This window comes from Trachurus japonicus, chromosome 6 (assembly GCF_045865225.1).
Source record: "Trachurus japonicus isolate A0001 chromosome 6, Traja_1.0".
Classification (NCBI taxonomy): domain Eukaryota; kingdom Metazoa; phylum Chordata; class Actinopteri; order Carangiformes; family Carangidae; genus Trachurus; species Trachurus japonicus.
Window position 1 is genome coordinate 12,209,167 of NC_140912.1, and position 23,262 is coordinate 12,232,428.

The 23,262-nt window shown below is 41.5% G+C and overlaps 3 protein-coding genes across 21 annotated transcripts in view; 1 reads left to right on the forward strand and 2 right to left on the reverse strand.

Annotated features, from left to right (window-relative positions):
• tjp1b (tight junction protein 1b) overlaps window positions 1-1,020 on the reverse strand; it is a 64,859-nt gene extending 63,839 nt beyond the window's left edge. For 13 of the 19 annotated variants that reach the window (XM_085778809.1, XM_085778806.1, XM_085778802.1 and 10 more), the window contains exon 1: window positions 449-1,020. In XM_085778809.1, coding sequence (XP_085634935.1) covers window positions 449-893 — 445 coding nt within the window. In that variant the 5' untranslated portion in view covers window positions 894-1,020. The remainder of the gene's footprint in view (window positions 1-448) is intronic. The other 6 variants (XM_085778807.1, XM_085778804.1, XM_085778800.1 and 3 more) reach the window with 1 other exon arrangement.
• Window positions 1,021-7,769: 6,749 nt separating this feature from the next.
• Window positions 7,770-20,051, reverse strand: duox (dual oxidase). Its single transcript, XM_085778843.1, has 33 exons — window positions 19,773-20,051; window positions 19,585-19,668; window positions 19,326-19,490; window positions 18,688-18,875; window positions 18,300-18,501; window positions 16,789-16,955; window positions 16,321-16,384; window positions 15,870-15,966; window positions 15,672-15,762; window positions 15,158-15,260; window positions 14,876-15,048; window positions 14,594-14,769; window positions 13,970-14,088; window positions 13,747-13,884; window positions 13,539-13,652; window positions 12,719-12,921; window positions 12,313-12,498; window positions 11,854-12,079; window positions 11,675-11,768; window positions 11,394-11,569; window positions 11,234-11,303; window positions 11,056-11,097; window positions 10,564-10,742; window positions 10,231-10,461; window positions 10,005-10,104; window positions 9,871-9,920; window positions 9,635-9,762; window positions 9,387-9,540; window positions 9,008-9,240; window positions 8,739-8,897; window positions 8,474-8,629; window positions 8,155-8,283; window positions 7,770-8,044 (listed from the first exon to the last, which is right to left on the reverse strand). Exons 1-33 carry the CDS (start codon window positions 19,837-19,839, stop codon window positions 7,922-7,924), a joined length of 4,587 nt encoding a protein of 1,528 aa, XP_085634969.1. The 5' UTR covers window positions 19,840-20,051; the 3' UTR covers window positions 7,770-7,921.
• An 831-nt stretch (window positions 20,052-20,882) lies between these two features.
• duoxa (dual oxidase maturation factor) lies at window positions 20,883-23,257 on the forward strand. Its single transcript, XM_085778847.1, has 7 exons — window positions 20,883-21,084; window positions 21,285-21,342; window positions 21,436-21,570; window positions 21,695-21,902; window positions 22,012-22,226; window positions 22,331-22,521; window positions 22,737-23,257. The coding sequence occupies exons 1-7, from the start codon at window positions 20,938-20,940 to the stop codon at window positions 22,746-22,748; spliced, it is 966 nt and encodes a 321-aa protein (XP_085634973.1). The 5' UTR covers window positions 20,883-20,937; the 3' UTR covers window positions 22,749-23,257.
• The last annotated feature ends 5 nt before the right edge of the window (window positions 23,258-23,262 follow it).

The following is a 23,262-nucleotide window of genomic DNA, read 5'->3' on the forward strand; positions in this document are numbered from 1 at the left end:
CATTTTCTTGAGAACACTCAGTTTTATGCAGATACAAGTAAAGCATGAAGACAGACAAGGCCAGGCAGGCTGTGGCCACGTTGAGGCCATATGTTGTCAGAGGCTAGTTAGGAACGCTGGCGGCTCAGTAATCCCCTCAGCCATCCAGATTTAAGAGGCTATTTTTGCTGGCTCTTAGTCTGTGGCGCTGGCTTACTGCAAAGTAGTTTCCCTCTCTTTATGATATCGTTCTTTTGTTTCCAATTTCTCACAGAAAATTAAATGCAACACAAGATAAGTGAAAATACCGAACAAATAAATGGAGCGCTGCTACAGATCGATAAACTCTAACTCTGGTTTTCTCTTTGTGATGCACACTGAAATGCGAGCACAGCATCACACAGCATCACACAGCTCTCTGGTGCATGTTTTGTTATTGATGTAATTGGTGGCTAATTAATGTCTGTACCTTCTCCATCCAACAGAAAGCAGGTTAGCAGGTGGGGGCACACCTCCTCCAAAACAGAGCAGAATGAGCAGAATGCAGCAGGCCCTTTTGAGGACAGATGGTCCAGGAATATCTCCGTCCGTTTCTTACTGGACTCCTGTCCTAGTATTTCCTTGTATTCCCCGAGTGAGAAAACCTTATCGTACACCAGGTAGGGAAGCACAGTGTTGACATCCAGCTCGTTCAGGATCTTCTGTCGGTTCTGCTTGAGGATCTTGGCCGTCCATCTCTTCTTCCTGGTGCATGGCCTCCTGCCAGGCCTCTGCTGCTGCTGCTGATGCTGCCTCTTCTGCCTCTTCACAAACCACTTCTTGGTGCCGCTGCCAAACATCTTCAAGTTGAGGAAACCCACCAAAACTTCTCCCACAGCTCTGTCAACACAGTTCCCGAAGGAGGGGAGGTGCATATTTCAAGCCAGTGAAGCGACCATGCCACACATTTCCTCAAGCCGCTCTTTGTTGTTGTCTGAGTCGTTTATCTGGGGCAGGAAGAGACAATCTGGACAGTAGCTGATTTCTAGCTGGGTACTTACCGACACTAAGAAGATTACCAGACCCTTAAGTACACCAATGCAAACTGCTCACCACTGCACAGACATCCTCGACATATTTGACATTATTTTGCCTGTCCTGCTGGAAGATCAAACCTCTGAGCTACTTAAGTGGTCGTTTATTCACCATATGTTCCCTCTAATTAAAAATTTGTTGCATTAGTTCCTCCTCTCTGTTGGCTCTTTGAAGATAATTTAGCACAACTATGTCATGGGCTCCACAGTTATTTTGAGTAATGCTGACTAGCCTAAAAATCATCAGCGAGTTAGGAAAGAAGGCTTGCGAGGTTCAAATCCTCCACCCGTCTTGGAAAACCTGCAGGATGTGAATAAAACATCGATTTTAAGATTGCCCCTGAGCAAGGCATTTCCAGCTGCTGCAGCGGAGGCACTTAGTAGTCCACCGGTCAGCTCACCTCTCTGCATTTTTCTGTGAACGTGGCAGCTGATTAAAACAAGATTAAAACATTTTGCAATGGGCACTGACCCGTTATATTGAGATGTCAGGCCGCCATTGAGGAGAGGCATTAGCATATAATGAAAAAGAACAAGGGCATTTAAAGGAGAGCTTAATGCATTATACTGAAAATCTATAAAAAGTAACGCAGCACAAACCGGCATGACCTTGAATCACATTTTATCCAGCTGCTGTGGAGAAGGTTGGAGGACGGTCTACTCTGCACCAGAAGAGGGTGCTGTTTGATCATTGAGCATCACATTTACAGCAATTTAAATGGTAGTTTTTATGAATGTATCAAGAGGAAAACATGCCTCTGAACCACAGACAAAGCCATCAAGACACCTACAAGACAGACTTTGCAACTTGATGAGAAATATAGCCTAATTTTCCTCTCAGGGGGTGAGAGGAAAATGTCAAGCACATCATGTCAGTTTTACAACTTCCTGCAACAAGGCTGGGCAGATGTAGAGGCTAAGCCAATGCTTTGAGCCATTGAGGAAACCTTGTTGATGCGCTTACTTTTCCAGATGCCATGGTGCCAGATGAATGAAAATCCACGTTGATTTTCATTACGATGCACAAAATTAATTTATTTTAGATTCAAACTTTCAAAATCAAACATTTTCTCACACACATGATACATCCACATGGTGCTTGGTGCAGAAGGCCGTCAAAAACTGTTTGCTTCTGGTCTGAAGCACCTGTCTTACCACAAAGGATCCTAGGGGAATGGGTCAAGCTGCCAATCACAACAATACTTTTTTCATAATTTGCTCTTATAACAGACATTAAAAAAACCTATACTGGCGTCTGGTTAAATATTATTGGAAGTATTTGTATTATCAGACTAAATATACATCTCCTGAAGATAATACATTGAGATGAGGTATATGCATAGACATATTCTGATGTTCAGTACCAGTGTGTTTCATAATCCCTATTGCTTTTTTTCTGTATCTCCTCAACAAATGTCTTCACCATGCCATGACGCAGATGAACTGAAAGTGTCAATTGTGGATCATTGGGACTGATTGTCTACAGAAAGTGAAAATCTCTGTACTCGTTGTCAAGTTAAAACAATTCTGTTGAAGAACTTTAATCAGAAACGTTTACTTTCAACAGAACAGCAAAAATTGGCCACAGAGTCATATTTTAGTCATGGACAGTTATTATGGCTGAATAATTCATGTTTCTGTGCAGTATTAGACTGAATATCTCACAGTCGGCTGTACAGTGACTCTGAATGTGTGAAGTAGACGATATTAAAGCACAGGTTAAAAAGTATTTTTAGAACTAAATTCCTGCATGGTGTTTCCCTTATTATTTTCTTGCTGAGCCGCAGTGCAAGATGAACACAAAAAAGGAATTTTGTACATGAAATACTATAACTTTGTGTTGACCTGGCTAAAGCTACTAGGTACTGATGCCTTATATTTGTTTTGCCGCTGTTTTGCTGAAATTTTATAAAGCATTTCTGCATAAATAAAGGACCGTGGACCTTTTCTGTTACTGTTCTGCTTCCATTTTAAAAGAATCACTTGAGGGCCAGTTTCAATGACATATGGTAGCTAGCTACTGCATTGATTTTTAAAACGTCATTAAACCTGGTTATAAATCCCTATTATTTGATATTGCACCATAGTATAAAAACTAAATACTCTGCATAATCGTGACTGGAAGTTTTCAGCATCACTTATCTACATTACATCAGCTCAGCTACGTATGACTTGCTGAATCATGTTGAACTTTGCTCTAAAGCACATTCTTGCAATTACGTCAACCTATTTGATTAGATGTTCTATCTATCTATCTATCTATCTATCTATCTATCTATCTATCTATCTATCTATCTATCTATCTATCTATCTATCTATCAGTGTGATATTATTAGCACATATACAAATAAATCACATGCAATAAGAGTGTTTGAATTTTGTGCCAGTTTTAGCCCTTTAAAGATCTTTTATCTTGCATTCAAAGATTGTGATAGTGAGTCCAATATGACGGCAGAATCATACAGGAGTTGTTTGATTTGAAAGGAGCCAGATATGAGGCCATAGGCTACGTGTCCACATGTCGGTTCTACACAAGTCAGACAGATGGCGTGAGGCTGTTTGACAGGTTTGGTCAATGCCTGTCTTTAGTGACCAATTAATCTGAACTTATCTGAGACCAAATTTGTTCCCTCTGATAAAACTAAACAAAACAGAACAACAGGAAGCAGACAGTCTCACGAATATGACATCATCAGGACTTGGACCTTTAGCCTAATACTCAACAAGATGCTTCGGCACTGGCTGCGTCTGGAGATCATGGCTGAATTGTGCTTGGACTAACAATGGCGCAGACCTGTGTATGCACAATTGTTGTAAACAAAGAAACAGCCTTACAAATGTATTTTAGGGACACTGCGCAGCAGAGCAGCATAATTCCAGCTTTACTTTCCATCTTGGGAAATAAACAGCAAGCTGCTTGGCACTGAAAGATGGCACTGGATGTTGGCACACTTCCTGGGGATACTAGGCCGGATGGTATGGACCTGGAGAGCTGACAAGCCTGAAATCACTATGTATGCTACAGAATTTAACTAGACTTGGTTATTCCCGGCCTGAGCATAGAGGACATCTGTACAACCACACACACACAGTCAGCAGACGGTACTCAATCTCACAATACGCCAACCTTGAACACAGACAGACCGAAGCTATTAGCTGCCAGGTAACTAACCACCTTTGCCACCACCCACCTGCAAGTTACTTTCTTCACCTGAATTCAAAATGAACGTCTTGCTTTCTCCTAGTGTCCCGTGGGTCGGCCATTGGACGACGACGGAGTTTTCGAGCCTGAAAATCATGCTGAAAATACGTTGGCGTGCGATTTACTTTACTTCCGCTTCTCAGCCAAGATGGCGACCGTGGAGGGTGAAGTGCCCATGAATGCAAGTTCATAAAGGCTACATCCATGGAAGTGTCCAGCGGTTTATACTCATTTTCTTTCTTTGCTATTTTGACAGCACCATTTAAATTTAAATTGCACACTGCACGTTTCCATATTAATCTGAACCCACTGAAAAGAGAAAGAATTCGAAGAAGCTGGCTCAGGTCAGGATATCAAAGACAGCATCAGAGGGTTGTTGTCTAAATAAAGACACCAGCAGGTAAACAGACATGAATGACATGTCCACTTCTAAAGTCTCTGCTCCTATTCCTGCAGCAACAATTAGGCCTAGGCCTTCTCTGTTTAACCTCTGGCTGATCTGATTCAGTTTTTTTAATAATAAAATACTTGTTCTTAGCTCCCAACACGTATGCACATTTAGGGCCTGTGTGGAGCCCTGCTACCTGTGTCTAGGAAGGACTTGACTAAGAATGTAGCCTATAGGCTGGTACAGGCGGGCGCCAGGTGTAGGCTAAACATTTTCTCATTCTGTATGGCTATTGAGCCCATTGCTTATATGCAAACGCATGAACAAGAGTAGCCTAACTGGTAACTGTTGTCAGTGTGAATTGTATAATCTCTCTGTTGTCCAAAAATAAAAGGCTTATCAATTATCAGTAATCATTTTTGATAATATTCCAGATAAGGTTCTCCTATTATGCAGCTCAAATTAAAAATAAGGGTTGCCCCTTTTTTATCAAGTTTCTAAAAACTGGCACGTAGTTTTAATTTGGTTGTATTTTTTGAAACAAGGTCATACTGGTTGGCAGCTGAACAGACTTCGTGAGTCAACCTCTGTTTGATTTGTAAGCAACTTCATCAAGGGTGTAGCCTTGATTAGGACAGTGCTGCAGTCTACAGGGGATCCTCCTGCCTTCCTGGAAACTGAAGCTTTTTGTATTCAGACTCATGAATTTCCTTGTCATATATTCTTGTTAGAACCATGAGTAAATCAGTGCTTAACAGACCTCTCAGTATATTAGTGTCAGCTCCACGTAACAGATATTTACATTTACTCTTATAATGCCTCTCCTCATCAGTGAACCTAGGCAATGCACAACATATGATGAGTGGGAAGAACACATACAGCTTTTTAATTTGAAATGTAAGTCATATATAAACAAGGAAGCAAAGAGAAAAATAAAGCACTGTTGGGAAAGGATGTGGTCCTGATTTGAACAATGAAGGAATACTCTGGTAGCCTACTTGGTACGTCCATGAATCATCTGATCCACCAACTTGACCAAATCTTAACAAGAACAAAAGGAATATTTGATTAGATTAGATTAGATTTTACAGAATGTAGATTGTAACCACATTAATTGGAAAACTGAGTCATTGCAGAAACTTTTGACGTTGAACAATTGATACCATGCATCAATATGTTGAAACTGAGTGTGCATGTTCAAACAGAACAAACATAAAAGACACCTGACTGTGGATGTGTGAACAAAGTTGTGATAACCTGCTGTTGTATGCGTCACTAATAACTCAAAATAAAACCCAGTATTAATAATAAACACTTCTAATGAATTCAGTAACTGTGTTGTGTTTATTTTTGTTTTATTGTGTTCATGCATCATTATTTTGTGTTTTATCCTGTTTGGCTGCAAAACAAAATCATTCAGTTGGATAGTAAAGATCTGATTTAACAGAAAAAAAGGACAATGCATGAGATAATAAGATATGACGATATAATGGTTTTGCCACAGTTTTTTAAAGATGACTATCATGAGCCAAACATGAGTAAAACAGTAAGTCTTATGGTAATTTCAGTGTTACACAGTAGAAAAAAACAACATCTTATTAATCTGGCTTGTCACTAGAAGGTCGGCAGCTTGATCCCTAAACTGTCACAGTAAATCTGGTTGGGTAAAAGAAAATAGCATTACCCCTCCCTCACTATACCTGCTGAGGTGATCAAAGCTCAGTGGGTTAAAGGCCAGGGCTCAGTGGAGCCAGAGCTCAGTGGACCACCGATCAGAGCTGCCAGGTGTGAATATGTGTAACTGCATGAATGGACCAGGGTGTTCCTGAGAAGGAAAGTTTTGCTCAGTGCAACTTAGACTGGTTCCTGTAATTGCAGTTGGTGTGATTAACTGTGTGTTTCTGTATAATCAGTTTGATAATAGATTGTTCATGTTCTCTTTTATTTTTACAGTAATTTATTTTTGTGCACAGAAAACTTCCTGGTGCTTCTGGAGCCTATAGCAGGTCAGTGCCTTGCTCAAAAACATGTCATCACATGTCAGTATTTGTGTCCCCTGCCTGGAAATTTTCACTGAACTGCCGATATTGACTCAGTTCGTTAAATCTCTCTTAGCATACACCCTTCTTTTGTTACCTCAAGTGTATCTGATAAGCAAACAGTTGTGTGCAGCTGATTACAGTATTTGTGCAGGCAGGATTCACTGCATTGAACAGCTATCAAAACATGAATGTGAATAATACAGTTTGGTGCAATATGTTGTCTGATAAATGGTTATTGCATTAAAGCAGCATCAAACAGACTATAGCTCCTTGTGGAAAATCAATTACGTGTTATTCTTCCTCTGGATGGAGGAGCTGCCTGGTTTATCACTCAACCAGCAAATCAAATTTAGTTTGGGTTAATTCAAGTGTAACTGTAGTCCAAAAGCTTCAAGGCATCAGAGGGAGCAAACAGCAGAATATAGTGAACTTGAAGTGCACAAAACCCCACAGGTCCTTACATAATCTAATGTCCTACCTACAAAGACATAAGCCAGTGTTTTATCTGTGAGTTGAATGTGACACAATGTCTCTGCTTTAAGACAGAAACATTGTTACAAATATTTATTTATTTATATATATTTTTTTTTTTACCGGTAGTTTGTTCCAGATATTTAACACAAAAAATAATAATAGTATAGTAATAACTGCATAACATAAAATCATAACTGAAATCATAACTCAACTCACAACTTTATTTAACACAAAAGCGTAATAACTGCTAACAAAATCATAACTCAACTCACTCAATTTCAAAAACGGAAGAAACAACAAAAGAAAAGAATCACAAAAATGATCCATGATGATTACAATGATTTGATATAAATAAAAAAATACAATCCTGCATTTTTGTATATGTCAAGCATTTTTTGTGTATGTCAAAAACACAATCCTGCATTTTGACATACTGACTGATTGAAATTAATGTAGCACTGATATTCATGATTAGAGAATAAGGGTGTTAAGAAGTAGATATATTTAGACATATTTGCATCAGTCAACAAGTGTCTTCACTGTAAATAAGAACTTGTTCTTAATTGATTCTGCCTGGTTAAATAAAGGTTAAATAAAAAAAATAAAAAAACATTCAATAATACATAAACCTTCAACTCCCTACACTGGCTTTGTGATTGTATGGAACAGTATTTCTTATTGAATGCTGCAGGAGATGGTACTTTTTGATGTAATGTGGCTCATCATCATTGTCCATGTGCAACAGTGCAGTGCTGAGGACAGGTTAGAAGTTCTCATAGTGATGCATGAAATGGGCCTGATCCCTCTTGTTCATCTGCTGGCAAGCTTTCTCCACGTTCTTGGTCAGTCCAGGTGGTCCACAGCTGAATACACCAATTTTACCCACCTGAAAAGAAGAAGAGAATACAGAAAAGAAGACAGTCAAATCAAGTTATTGTGTCCAGGTATGTGTACTATGCAAAGGTCAGACAAACATGAGGTAGATGAAGGACTTACCTCGGCGTGAACTTCCTGCAGTGAACTGAAAAAGGACACAAAGGGTGGACGGCCGAAGTGGGTGATGGATCGCAGGCCGGTGAAGAGACTGCGGTTCCATACCTTCTGAAAGTGGCGCTCACATACATACTGTCCACACAGTATAAAGACAACAGTGAAGAATTCATTAGTGGTTTCCAGTATTATATGGATTTAATGAACAAGTTATAACATTGTAACAAGTCCCTAGCCAGACCCAGGCTAGATGTTTTCCCTCTGTTTCCAGTCTTTGTGCTAAGATAAAGTAACTGGCTGGATAAAACCACTGACCAGATCTTACCAGCATGGTGGTGCGGAGGTCAAACTTCTCGGCCACCTGAGTGATGTATGTGTGGACTGAGACCAGCTCTTGGGTGTCCATCTCCTCTACTTCCCTGATGATGTCGGACACCCACTCAAACTGACGCTGTGTTCGTGTCACCCAGATGAAGTAGACCTTCAAAAAATCAGTGCGATTGAGCAAAGGTTTGTTTATGGACAACTACTGTTCCTCTGGAAGGTATTCAAGGTAAATGGATTGTGAGATATTTAAGCTTGAACTGTACCTTTTTGCACTGAATTTTGGACTTTATGGAGGACTTGAACACCAGGTCTTTGAGGATGGAAGCAAATGGGGTGACTCCAATCCCTCCCCCCACCAGAACTGACACCTCAAAGTTAACCCACTCCTGATGGCCCTCACCAAACGGACCATCCAGGTAAAGCTTGGGGTTAAATGAAACATGAATATGAATGCCATAAAAAGACAAAGAACGTGGGAAACAGAAGAAACAGCTGGGACTGTTCACATGCGCAAAATAACACAATGACCTGCCTTTGGATAATTTCCCAGCTCAAGTAGGGTTTCTTCGGTGTAGCGCTCTCGGAGCCGACTGGTCCAGGGCCCCACAGCTCGGATGTGCAGGCTCAGGGTCTCTTCGTGAGGGGCTGACGTCAGTGTGAATGGGTGGTACTCATCTGTGCCCAACATCAGGCACGCTATGCGAACCCACTGGCCTGAACGGTACGTGAAGCCCTGTGGTCGTTTGAATTCCAGATGTGTCACACCTACAGGTAGGACAGCCAAAGGAAGTGTTAACACGAATGCACAAAGCACATACACAACACATGCGTTCAGTGAGGAGATTAAAACCAAGGCAAGACTGAAAACAGCGGGACATTTCAAAGATTGGGATTTTCCAGAAGATACTAACCTGAAGGCAGCAGCTCAGCTCTGACCACTGGGATCTCCACCTTTTTCCTGCTCAAGCTGATTAGTTTATCCAGCAGGAAAAGTAAAGCAGGAGGGATCAGATAGATGTAGAAACGCGGTGCTTGGAGAAGGGCAAAGCTTCCATGAATAACAGTCTGTCGGATAAGAAAAGAGTCAGTATCACACCACTGATAAAACTGCCTTTTCAATATGAAAGCTGATGGACTTTCAAGTTAGAAAAATACTTACTAAAATGTACACGACAACATAGAGATAATGTGTGACCCAAAATCCACGAAAACTGATGCGACGGAAATAATGTGAGGCAAAAACGTACATAAACGAAAAAGTAAAAAGAAGTAGGACGCCAGTCATTCCTGGGAAAAGGACAAAGCAAAGCATAAACACAGATATATAAAGCAGCACAACAACCATCCCATGTACTGTGTAACCGCTGCAAGTCTAACACGAATGTCCTGTAATACCTGGAACAGTTTGAAAGAACCACCAGAACCACTTCTGAGGAAGTTCAGACCTAAAATAGAGACCAACTGTTATTTAACTCACTACCACATATCATAGCTGTGCAGCTGCAAAGTGAACTCAAGTCACTCATTACCCGTTGTTGGATAAGACTTTGGGGAACAGACAGGACAGGATGCTGAGGTCACTGATGGAGAAGATGTAGATGTTGACCACATGGCCCAAACTATGAACAACTATGGCAAGAACAGAAATAGGAGTGAGCACTCAAAATAAAATGTACAAATGAAGACATAAACTTAATTTCTCATCATTACTCTTGGCTATTATCTCTGTAATACTCGCTTCCTCTCTCTACCAACCTGAGAGGACGATGGCAGTCATGGCCATCAAGCGATGGAAATCAATGGCGGCATCAAAGGGGATGTATCGGTTGAGGAACGTCTCTCTGCACAGTGTGATGAGGTTACGACACACGGTGAGGAGCATGTAGGGAAACAGGAAGGAGATGGCGGCTGCTGAGCCGCGGGAGACGATGATACCGACCACTGAAGTCTCTGGGATTCCTGTGGATACAGCCTGCAAACCGTAGTCTGAACACAGTATTTTTAAACAGGTCAGACCAGGTATGATACATGGGGCAGTGAAGGACTATAATACATCAACAAGACATACTGGGGTAGTAGAGCACTCACGGTAACATCTTTCAAGTGTCACACCAGCTGTGATCCCAAATATGATCATGAAGCAGATGATATGGCGGCGATAGTTCTCTATAAAACGTTTGAAATGTTGGATCCTCTGTTGCACTGGGTTCCTTATGTACTGCTCACGCTTTGGCTTCACATAGACATTAGGAGTGTTGGCGCTCGACCTGAAAATATTCAATTCCAATCAGTTGTATGCAGTCAATACTCAGGTTGGTCCATCTATTAAGCTGTGAAATATCTGACAGTATTCAGGTCACTCAAACCACAGAGGATCAAGTATATTTACAGAAAAAGCACCTTAGAAAGGTCAATGTTTGAACAGTGAGATAGCTGCAGTACTTATGTGGCAATATGCCATGTAAAAACACACACACACACACACTGCTGCAATATCAAGAGGATTAAGAGTATTTCTAATTAATTCTTCACTCAGAAAATCATTTACAGCACAGCAGAAAAATAAAAGCGGGAGCATACTTTTTCCGTCTACGTATCTCCTGTCCATCTGTCTTGTTGCTGCTGCAAACAAGAAGTGAAAAAACATCATAATGTGAGCCTGGAAACAATAATCTCAAGAAAAAGAAGTTGCATTTCATGATAATGTTGTTACATAAGTGATCTGGATTAAAAATGGCTGTGTGTCCTGTTCTCTTACCCGTTTGCTGGACAGATGAAGGACACTCTCTGGTCTCGACTCAGCCGCTTCTTCCCCTGTTTCTCCATCCCTGTACACACAGCAGATGCACTAATTCATCACAAAAGGTCAGTGAAAGGAGGGTATAACAAAAATCTTCTTACACAAAACTTTGTGCAACCTTTGACATTTAGTTGAGCAAACTGCAGCTCCTTCTCATGGTCCTGCAGGAGGAAATGGAAGTCCTCCCATGAGATTTTCTCCTTGTCACCGAAGCCTGCAGCCCTCATCATGGCCTTGATGCCATCCTCTGCCTGGCTTTTTGACAGGCCACCATTGGAGATTTCAATGAAAGATCTGCAGCACATTGAAAGAAAGAAAATATCAATCAAACCAAAAACATACAAAAGACTCAGGAGACTTGCTTTGGCATTACAAAAACAAAACAACAGGTGATCAAACCTGAGCATCCTGGCAAACTCTTCTTTTGACAAGAAACCAGTTCCACCGATGTCGTTCATAGAGAACATCAGTTTGGATTTTTCCTCAGGTGACCCTGGATGAATATACATAGCATAAATAGCACAGTAGGTGATAACATACCTGGAGACCATGAGATGTTTTACAGTCGAGGGTTTTACCTTTCATAAAGATAACCATCACATCCAGAAACTCTTGGAAGGAGAGGTAACCGTTTCCATCTTTATCAGCCAGTGTGAACATGGAGTCCACAAATAAAGAGTCAGCCTTGAGGCCTAGAGCATCAGCAAACTCTGATGCTGTCAGCTCACACTGGAGAACCTCTCTGGCTTTCTCATGGGAAACGCCGCTCATGTCACCGGCATCACACTTCTCTATCTCCAAGACCTGTGCATCAGAGGGAGAGGGTCATCACACAGTATGTCACTCTTGTGTCATTAGTAATATCACTGACGATAGCTGAGGTTATCATCACACATGACGTCACCAAGACCAACAATTAGCTCCTTTGGCTTGAGGTTGGGTCTAAATCGACCTGACGGCATTTTGTGGCTGGGCTTAGAGCAGCTGCAGCTGTAAGAGAGCAGAGGATGAGGTAAACATCCAGAGGCTGACGGTACCTTGGAGAAAGCGTGTCGAATGAAAGTTTCCACAATCTGAGCCCTCTGCTCTCTGGTTAAAGCCTCCTTCAGCAGTTCCTTCTCTCTCATCTCTTTCACTCTAATCTCCTGCCCCATATCTGTCACCTCTGGGTGCAGATGCTTGACGAATGCTATACGTTTGCTCTCGTCATCGAAAAACAGCACCTGGATGTAAAAAACAGATGACATCAGAGTGCGTAGCTCAGAAAATGAGAACGCTCACTCAATGTGATTAAAACTGCAAATAATCTCAAGACATGACACATATTTGATGTATCTGGCTGCGTGCTTGTCCCACCACCAACAAGACCTTTTTGCATCTAGCTGTGTTTTCAGATCAAACCCTGAAGTTTTAAACCGTCCCCTCAAGTTTCCTGCTCCTCACCAGGTCATACTCTTTGGGCACTTTGAGCAGCAGAGCTTTACGGTGACGGTCGTTGGAGAGATGGATATCGAGGTAGTCCTGGTCGCCCAGAAAGAGGTAGCGCAGAGAGGACCCAGATCTGTCAAAGACCTGCAGCCCCCTCTTCTCATCGACCTCCACGCTGACAGGGTGCAGAGTTTTTTTATGGCCCTGCCACTCATAGGCTGGAGAGCAAAGGCATTTCAGTGTCACTGTCACATGTGAGTAACTGCTGAGTTCAGATTGTCAAGTTTTTATAATAAAACCAATGTCACCTGTCAAGTCTTGTACCTTACACTCGTGTTGATATTTATGTGATGTGGAGGAAATGCAGAGTAGTAAATCATAGATGCTGATAGATAGTTGATTTTAAAGCAGAAGTAAGCGGAATATTTGTGTTAATATAAGTCTTAAATAGTTATATCTTCTGACGGGAATCACTTATAGAGTGTTTGGTCTGAAACACGGGTCTGTCAGTCACTCTGCTCTGCTGTAAGCCGAGGAGAAAACTTTCCTTGTATCCTACAACCTTTATCCAATGAGGAGAGAGAACGGCATAAAGGGGCGGTCCTCTCTGTGTGTGAAGCCAAGGGATGCGCGTGCATGTGGTGACGTAGGGACGAGGGCGGGGACTGCTAACTCCATCTGCTGACAAGAAGTTAGCCAAAACGACCGGATCGCTTACTTCTGCTTTAAATGATAGTTAACATAGAGTTAATTGTAATGACTTAGTGATATTGTGTTTTTGTGACACTGGAAGTAAAATATTAGCAGGATTCTCTAATCGTATGGTTATTCATACCAGTGATTCCCACAGCTGATTCCTCTGTTTTGGCTCCAGTTTTTCTTCTTCTCTGGAACTTCTTGTATCTATACTTGCGAAGATATGCCACCATAACGGCCACCAGAAAACTCACTGTGAAGGCAAGACAATCCAAACTGATCAAACTGTGGTATGGCTGTTATTATTACAGTGCAAAAGGAGATGGATTTGTGATCATGATACTTACCAACAGGAAAGAGGAACAGTACAATGATAAATATCCCAAAGCCAGCTTTACTGCCATCAAAGTAATTAAGTTGGGTAGCATTAGTGCAGGGACAGAGCATTGACGCATTCAACTGTGTGGGCTGAGGACAGGGGTCACCTAAGGCAGCAGAGAGATTGTTTTTTCAAATACTAATTAAAACCAACAGCGATCTATTTGCATGATACACGTGGTGTATATGTACCATCCTTCCAGAAGAACACATTGTTTTGTATATCTGTGGCCTCTGCACTGGTGACTGCAATAAGTACATCAGAAAATGTTGTGTTGCGGATGGTCTGGATCTCCTCATCTGTGAACAAACTGGAAAACAACCAAAGTGAGTGAAGAAGTGACCCATGTAATACGTACGGACGCGACTGCCACAGTGAGATCATCAAAAGACTGCAGTAGGATTGAGACTATGAGACTATAAGTTATTTTACGGCCATTTTAACCCATCATAGAAATGACTCACCCAGCTAGTGCCAAGAATTCACCTATCTGCTTTTTGTTGCTGTGCAAAAAAGCTTTAAACTGATCTTGTTAATACCACTGAGGCTATTTCAAGACTTCATTGCTATTCACTTATTGCTCATTGATAGTGACAGTCATTGCTTTTAATTTATTAATTGTTGTTATCATTGTCTTTGTTTTGTTTTGTTTTTTATCATTGTCAAATCACACACTTTGCAAACATTGTTTTACCTGATATTGCCATTCGTTATGTTTATACCTCAGGCACCACTGATGAAAATCAGGGGACCCTCAACACATCTTGCATTTAATTAATAAAACGAATTTCCAAATTATTCAGAGGGGAAATTACCCATTCTGTTTGTTCTCGAACCAGAAGCGGTCTCCATTTCTGATACGTTCAAACTGGTCCAAAATTATGGTGGAAAAAACTGGACCTGGACCGTCGAGAGATTCGAGCAGTCCTCCAGGGAAGAGCTCCAGTTTTGAGATGTCTCTGTTATACAGTTCTGCAACATCACGGAGCAACTGTACACAAAATTAAAGTTTAATTCAGAGTTACTGTTAAAACTTTTTCATGCATTTCATCACTTTCTGTTGCAGCCGTATCTGCTGGAGAGACTGCAGTAGTTACCTGTGGGTTGGTGCTGTTGAGTGCAGGATTTATGTCCTCAAATGTTTTTACAGGGGGCAGATCCAGAGCTTTTCTGATCTCAGTGTAACTTCGCAGGCCAAAGTCTCTTCCCCTCTGGATGGTTAAGGCCACCAGATCCGTCCGGCTGAACCTTAGAGGTCCATACATGTAGTCTATAAATGTATTAATCACATGAGAGCAGTGAATATTCATGTATAACTTGTATAAGTATCAGTGAATGATATGTGGAGTGATCCAGGCAGTGAAAAAGATGATCAAAACCTCTCAGGTCCTCCACCACAGTGTTGTCTTCTCTCTCTGCAATCTGAGAGGACATGCCCATGATGAGGTTGTCTACATCCCGACTTGACTTCACATTGGGTCTCTGGAAATAAAAAGTCACAGTATTTATATATAATACACCAACATCTCCTCTCTTTAACAGGTCTTGGAAAAGCAGACTCTGACTGACTCTGACTACACCAGTCCTTTGAAGAAAACAGTATCATCAGCAATATTTGCTAATTTTATCCTTAAAAATTCAACAGAGCAGCCTTTATGCACATTATGCATGCACTAACTGTAATATGAATTTATCAAACAGAAATGCATTATTCATGTTAAGAATGGTATATATACTGTATATGCATGCAGTTACATACACTGGTTTATTTCCCTGCCTCACAGGTAACAAAGGTCAAATCTTGCCTGCAGTCCCTTCTGTTCTCCCCTGCACCTTTCCAGTGTATAATTAGTTTTGCATCATGAAAAAGTATGTAAACAAAATATGATGTACCTGACGCTTCCAAAAACTGTTACAGAGACGTAATGCTGGTGATACGCTGCCATCTCTGTTGATAATCTCAAGAAAATGGCAGGTTCTGTTTCTGTAAGGAGAGTTAAAGCAGTATATTTTTACTGTTTGACACTGTCCACAGCAGCACATTTACAACACTGAGCTTTGATGTACCACCAGGACAAAGAGAACCACTACCTCATGTAAACACCAGGTGGAGCCATAGTGATCCCAAATCTAATAGCAGCAGCCTGAAACTCTGGAGAGACCCCAGGATCAACAAACTTCTGGTAACCTGTAAAATAGATTAATCCGCTCATAATACACAACAACAGGAGACTGAACTACAAGCTCAGGTATAAAGACAACTGGTGCGTGTAAACTCCAGTGTATGTGAGGCAACATAAGCAGAAGATTCAAAGACGAAGAGCGATTAAGGTGATGGGGTCATCTGACCATTGTCCCTTCTACTTTCTTCACTGTGGGTGCTTATTCAGCAGAAGAAGCAGACTCGGGGTGATGCTTTGCTGACCGAGCACATATTTGTCAAACACCACCAACGATAGCTCACCTCACCACGGCTTGTGGTCACTGGTGCATTACCCGCTCTCTTCCACTTGTACGTACACGCACTCTGGCTGATACTTACCCGGGTAAGGAGGAAGCCTTTTGTCCCCGAGGTATCCAGGCAGCCACTCATAGAGAGCAATATTCTGTTTGGAGAAATAGCAGGGATACAATTTATTGCAGTTTTACTGAATCTACATTTTTACTATTTGAAAGTGGATAAAATCTATATTACAGTAAATGCCTTGATGATTAAATACCATATAACTTACTGAGTTGTGATATATATAAACTACAATTTTCTGTCTGTAGCTTTCTGTTTTGGATTTGACTGGATTTAAGTGTTTGTTAACTATTGTTAACTAGGTGAAGGCAATTTTGTTCAAGGCAGATCTTGCAGAGAAGAGACTCCTCAAGTCTGAGATGATGCATTCACTGTGAAACTAAAACCATCAATTTCTTCCATAAAATCACAACCACCTGGCATTGATGCAACCTCTAAATCAGCACCTGTGCAGCCAGAGGCTTACACAGAGACTTTTTCCTCTACCTGGAATGTGGCCACAACGGTCTTCCTGGCGTTTTGAAACAGCTTTTCGTCCGACCACTCTGGGTGTTCCTCATGCAGTTTAGAGGCTACATAATTGTGGAAGCGAAACCAGATAATCCCCTCTGCTGCCGTGAACATGTTCTCATTGGCCCAGGCATTTCCCAACTCTGGACAAAGAAGATGGCACAAATTATAGGGAATTCTAGGGAATTCCCATCAAGTGAAATAACATCACTACGGCCAAGACACAATTAACAAATGCTTGGGTGTAGATATAATGTGTTTTTGTACAGAAAACTGTCCCAAAATTCACAGATATTCTGACCTCATCAGTGAAGTGATGCCTCCCCATTGCATTGAACGATGAGGATCTCTGACCTCGATTGGAATGATAATTAGGCTGTTTGTTTTTTCAAAGACGTGACAACAGAGCGGTGACAACAAGGGAAGATCCACCTTCCCCGCCCCAGATAATAACTACACACCTTTAACAACACAAGCAACAAAACACTGGTTTCATGACACCTGTGCGGCTTCTTCTTCGCTATAGAAAGAGGGATTTACTGTGGTCAGCGTGAGAAGCCACTTACACAATAATTAGAGAGTCATAACACACGTCAGGCTGGGCCTCTCTTGACTCAGCCTCGCCGGCTGCAACCCTGATCAAGGTAAACCTCGGTGGAAAAATATTTGCAAGAAGTTTGTTTTCAGCAGCTTGCAGTATTGATTGGGTGGGTATTGCCACACACCAGACGGAAATACAGTGAAGATAACAGATGGATTAAATGTGTACTTCAACCAAACAAACACATTTAATTGTTCCTTGTGTTTGGGTGTCAGTGTTGAGTGTATCATGTGCAATCTCAACCAGTTTGTGGTGTTCAAAATTCTGAAAAGTGACATAATAAGAATGACCTCCTTACACTGCAGATTGTCATTCCCACAGCCAGAACTGTAGATTATAGTAAACTACTCCACTTGGGAAGAGAAATAGCTGTTGTTGAGTTTTGAGAGTTTTGATGGAAAATATGTTTGATGGTATTTTTTAGGTGAACTATTCCTTTAATCAGCAACATACTGGGAGACAATTTGAGTCAGCTCCCCTGACATGTCAGCTACTCTGTCAGGTATTCAGGTACTCAGGTACCAGACTCTCAACAAACACACACGGTAACTCTACAACTCCACACATATTAATCCATATCATACTACATCTCACCACTCACAAACGCACTCAGAGCACTTTATTCCATGTTAACCTGGCATGACTTGTGTCCTTCTTCTTATCTTCTTTCAATCTACCTTGTTCCTTGTTTTTAAGTTGAAGAGTGTTTTTCTGTTTTCTGTTTTTATAATGTGTAATGATGAATGATGAATGCCACCACTGATGGGCAGCTGCAATTTCATTGTGTTTTAATGCAGTGACAATAAAGGCCGCTTATTCTTATACTTATGAGATGAATCTTTTGCAAACAATATTTTGTAAAGTTTTAAATGTAGGCATGTCTCACCATAGAGGCCTTGGGATCCGTGTTCTCCTGTAGAGGGGTCAGCGGCGCTCCACATGAGATTGCGTCCTCCTCCTTGTTTAGGCATGTTCCACTCAGAGCCTGAAGTCAAGAGCCCTCCTGAGAAACTTCTCAGAGAGTCGGACCAGGACGTGGACGGGCCATAGATGGAGCTGCCGTCTATCCACGCAGTCACCAGGTTCACCTGCATGGGTCATACAGTATTTGTCTTTCTTGATTGTACTGCTTCAGCAAAGGAATATGTCCTCAAACACAATGTTATGTCCTAAAACTGTTAAGCTCTTGACTTACTGTTCACATCAGCTAGCGTTTGATGATATCATTAACAAACACATTATTTCATGTTAATAAATCAGTCAACGGTCAGCACCTGTGAGCGAGGGTTACCAGGACTCTGGCCAGACTCCTTGTCCCATGGTCCTCTCTGGAAGGGTAGCAGGACTTTTCCGGTGGCGTTCGGGTCAAAGACCGGGTCACCTTGCGGCACTGGGATGTTCATGAACTCAGGTGGACACCCAGGAGTTCTTGAGTCAAAAATTTCAAATGAAACATGATAACCTGAAATGTATAGAAAGAGTGTTATTACTTAAAATCATCAATGCTATAATGTTAGTGGTGATGATAAAACAGGAAACGAGGTGGGAGTTCAACAATGGAGAACATTAGAACCAGGAAAACCAAAGAGCATCTTGCCATAGGCTACTTGCCAATTAACTGCAGTGAAAACGAATTATGACCTTTAATTTGTAACCTACTTGTTTAATTTGCAACTTTGTATTTTACGTTTGTCACTTCATTCAATTTGACACCAGGAAGTGTGTTATCAGCCTATCCTTTAATTACCTTAAAGAGTTACACCTGTGTTGCACCTATTTTGATAATGGTTTGTTAAATAGAGACAGTTGGTAGCTAGGCAATACTCCTGCTGGACAACTGTTACTGACTTGTATCCTGCTCTCACACGCTAAAGCTAATAATTTTTTTTACAAGGTAGCATGGGATATTTACCAAAGAAGAGGGAGAGGACGGTCTGGTTGCGGGCGGAGGGCAGACCCGAGGGCCCCCGGGCCAACACGCTGCTCAGCCCGCGCGGGTTTGGCAGCAGCGGCTCGTGGACAGGCTGGTAGACACCGTCCCAGTAATGCGCGGGCACGAGACGGACAAGGTGAGAGCCTACACACACACACACACACACAGTGCAGTGAGCAGGTGTGCTGCCGCCACAGCTCCGGCTGCTGCTGCACGCTTTCCTGACTCCGTGACTTACCGACAGCTCCGCGCCTGGGATATCCCAGACTGTTGTACCAGCCGTCGAAGCGAGGGACCTCCCAGGTGGTTTCACCGCGTGAGTCTGTTCAACACAGTGTTGAAGTTAGACAGACCTTCTTCTCACCTCCATTTTTTTTTAACAGAGCAGAGTGAGGTGAACATGAAGTACAGCGGCCGTCTACTCACGTTCACTGACTGTGAGCACCAAGCCAACCAGAGCACACGTACTCCAAACCAGTTTGCGTAAATCCATTGATGCGAGAGATGCTCCTCAGCCCAGTCTTCAGCAAAGAGGAGTGAAGGACTTCTGAGAGCTCAAGAAGACAAGCTGAAGGTAAGGACACATTTGCTAGCTATTATATTAATGTAGTTAGAAAAAGTCAGATTTCCATAAAGTAGCCTCTTGGGCCTAAAGTCTGTTTGGTAGAGGTTAAAAAGAAAGGCAGGAAGCCTAAATCAGAAGCTGCCACTCTATCAGCTTTAATTAACAGCACTTTACTGACTGTAACTTTGGTAGACAACTGTTCCTGTTCTATAAACTCTGCACGTGCTCTCCCTCTCTGCTCTTTGGTAAACTTGCATTAAGTTGAATTGTCCTGTAAAAGAAGAAGAATGACATTAGCCGAGTCTTACCTCCTTTAGAGGGTGTTATAGTGTTGCAGGAGCACAGGTGCAGATGAGGAATGGTGCAATACTAGAGCCAGGAAGTGTTGCACAGCTTATCACAAACTTCATGTGACCTGTGTCGCCCAGATGGGAATGGTCATCCTCTGTGGGTCACACCTCTTTTTCACAGCATTCCAGTTAATGCATCCTCCCTCTCACTGACACAAAGGGGGCCGGTGGTATAAAAAGAAGTGTATGTTCACTCTACATTCACACTTGACTCCCAGACCTCATCTTTCCACCTTTACAACCATCTTTCAAACTTCAGGTAAGAGACCTCCTTTGGGTTTTACCTTCTCTCTGTTGTATTGATTGGTTTTATTAGACTCTTTGAAACAAGCCTATTCTTCTAGGTTTAAAAGCATGCATTAAAACCAGGATGTTAGGAGCACACATTTACATTACACTGGCAGGTCAAATGGATGTAGAGAATCACATTCCTTGATGCATTCAACAGACACCCAGTGCCAAGTAGGGTTAAATGATATTGCATCAGTTAGACATGCTTGCACTTAATCAAGCACAGTGTTAACACACCGGTAATAATGTCCCATTTTTTTTATCAAGTGTAAGAGACAGGAGCTGCTATCTCTGCATCTGCAGGAAACTGAGAACCCAGCCACTAACACTGCCGTCTCTGTTACACTGTCTAGTCTCGGCTGCGTCCCTAAGATCAGGAGCTAAGATGACTTTCTACGATGACATTTACCCATTCTACCCTCTACAAAGGACCTCCTTCATCTTCGGTGGCAGCTTGCTCACCATTATTCTGGTCTTCCTTGTGCTAGCGGTCAGTCTTCTTCTCATTCTGCCAGGGATACGAGGGAAGACGGTGAGTGTAACCCATCAGATAAACTATTACTCATTGCAAATACAAAACCTCATAATTGTTAACTCTTCCTTTGTGCTTCTCAGGATTGTTTCTAAAAGTGTAAAATACATTTGATATCGTGTTTCAATGCTTTAATTTAATTGTTCACATTTTTTTTTATCCTTTGCATTTTTGTGTGTTGTTACTTTCCTTCCAATCAGAGGCTGTTCTGGATGTTTAGGATAATTATCAGCCTGTTCATAGGAGCAGTCATAGTGGGTGAGTTTTGTATTCTTATTATTTTTGTGGAATAAATCACAGATCTTTCTGTTTTCTTGCATCACGATGAATGTTTGTGTTGTACTACTGCAGCGCTCAACTTTACTAGCGACTGGGCTGAGGCCAGAATGACCACTAATGCCACCTACAAGTCTTTCAGTAACGCAGTGGTTAACGCAGACATCGGCCTGCATGTTGGACTGTACGGCATTAATGTCACACTGAGGGGTGAGTCACTCTGTGCAGGTGTAATGTACACTACATTTTTGATTACAATCAAGTCATTTTATCCCTCTTGTATATTTACATCATATTGCAAGTACATTAGTTTGCTTTTTTTTCTCTCTATTAGGAAATCCTGTTGTACAGTTCAATGAGACCATTGACTACAATGAGATGTTCAGCTGGGATGACGCTATTGAAGAGGAGTATGAGGAAGCCCTGGAGAGAGGTTTACCCAATCCCATCCTGTATATCGCTGAGAAATTTACCCTGAACAGCCCATGTGGACTCATCTTTCAGTACAGATACTCTGGAATATACGCCTCTGCAACTCTTTGGTAATTAATTACACGTAACTCACTACATGGAAGTTGTAATAATATAAAGTAGATTTGAATGGATAATTTTAAAAAGTAGCATTAATTAAATTGGTGCACACTTTCACAGGACTGCATTTTGCTGCTGGATACTTGCCAACATCCTTTTCTCCATGCCAGTCATTCTGTACGCTGGGTACATGATGATGGCCACTGCTGCCTTCATTTTCTTCTCCATGGCCTCCTTCTCCACCATCATGAATGTGCCGCAGTGTGTTTTCTCTATAGGGGCTGACTCCTTTCATACAGAATACAGCCATTCATTCTGGCTAGCTCTGGCTACAGGTAACCATAATAAGCTGCACATTGATTTCAGATGTTACTATGTACTCCTGGCCCACAAAGCCTCCTGGATGGTCGTGATCTTTATTAACCAGTAGGATTTCCAGGTGTTCTGTGCGGCATCATTGGGATACTGGTAGTGATGTTTAACCTCCTAATACCAGAGAAGATGAAAGAAGCCTTCAGCGCTGGTGTCGACAGTTATGAAGATGATGATGTTTCTTATGGAGAGGGCTACCTAAATTCAGTTTTCCTTGATGGAGTGACAGTTTCACCACTGCCATCAAAAGCCATCAGAGTAAGTTGTTTGACTGAAGATACTGTAATACTGAACTTCCTCTTGTCACTTAACAATCATCTACCACAGAAAAATGTGACTAATGCAATCGTAATTATGATTGGAAGATTAAAATCAAAAGAATCAATTCCTGTATGGATAAAACTGTGTTTATAAATCACTAAAAATAATTATGCTGCTCATTGACTATGATTGTTATTATCTGTGTGTTTCAGGAGCATATATGAAGTCATCCAGGTTTCCCTCAGGAAGCTTTTCCAGCCAATACTTGAAGATATTTTTGCTGAATGTGTTTGACAAGGAGTGTCTGTTTTAATTATCTATTTTATTTGAGCCTGTGAATATCATGTATTCAATGATTTAAGTGTATATAGTAGGATTTATAAAGTTCATTGCCATGTTGCAGTAGTTGTAAATAGAATTATCTAAAGTTTTATGGGATCGATATGATGTGTATACACTGATCAATATGCATTACAGGTCTGTCACTGTTCACCTCATTTGTTTGATTTTCATTACTTTGACGTTTGGTACCCTCTGCAGGATTTCTTGCAGAGGCTGTTAATTTTTTGCATGCACATTGCTGATGGGCAATTACATTTATGAGCAGTGTCATTATTAGTTTCCTTATTTCACAGCTTCCAAGGTCCATATAAATGTGAAAACACAAAAGCAAACACCCTGTGAAAGATTCATCGCTAAACCAGGCAAATGTATTTTATTGTTTTATCTGTTTGTAAA

What these genes read in the sequence shown, in the direction of transcription:
- duox (XM_085778843.1), bottom strand. Translation starts at nt 19,839, where the DNA reads ATGGATTTACGCAAACTGGTTTGGAGTACGTGTGCTCTGGTTGGCTTG. An exon ending in GATGGTTATCTTTATGAAAG is followed by an intron (nt 11,769 to 11,853) that starts GTAAAACCCTCG and finishes ATATTCATCCAG; the next exon opens with GGTCACCTGAGGAAAAATCC. An exon ending in GACACTTGAAAGATGTTACC is followed by an intron (nt 10,462 to 10,563) that starts GTGAGTGCTCTA and finishes TACTGTGTTCAG; the next exon opens with ACTACGGTTTGCAGGCTGTA.
- duoxa (XM_085778847.1), top strand. Translation starts at nt 20,938, where the DNA reads ATGACTTTCTACGATGACATTTACCCATTCTACCCTCTACAAAGGACC. An exon ending in CAGGGATACGAGGGAAGACG is followed by an intron (nt 21,085 to 21,284) that starts GTGAGTGTAACC and finishes CCTTCCAATCAG; the next exon opens with AGGCTGTTCTGGATGTTTAG. An exon ending in CTGGCTAGCTCTGGCTACAG is followed by an intron (nt 22,227 to 22,330) that starts GTAACCATAATA and finishes TAGGATTTCCAG; the next exon opens with GTGTTCTGTGCGGCATCATT.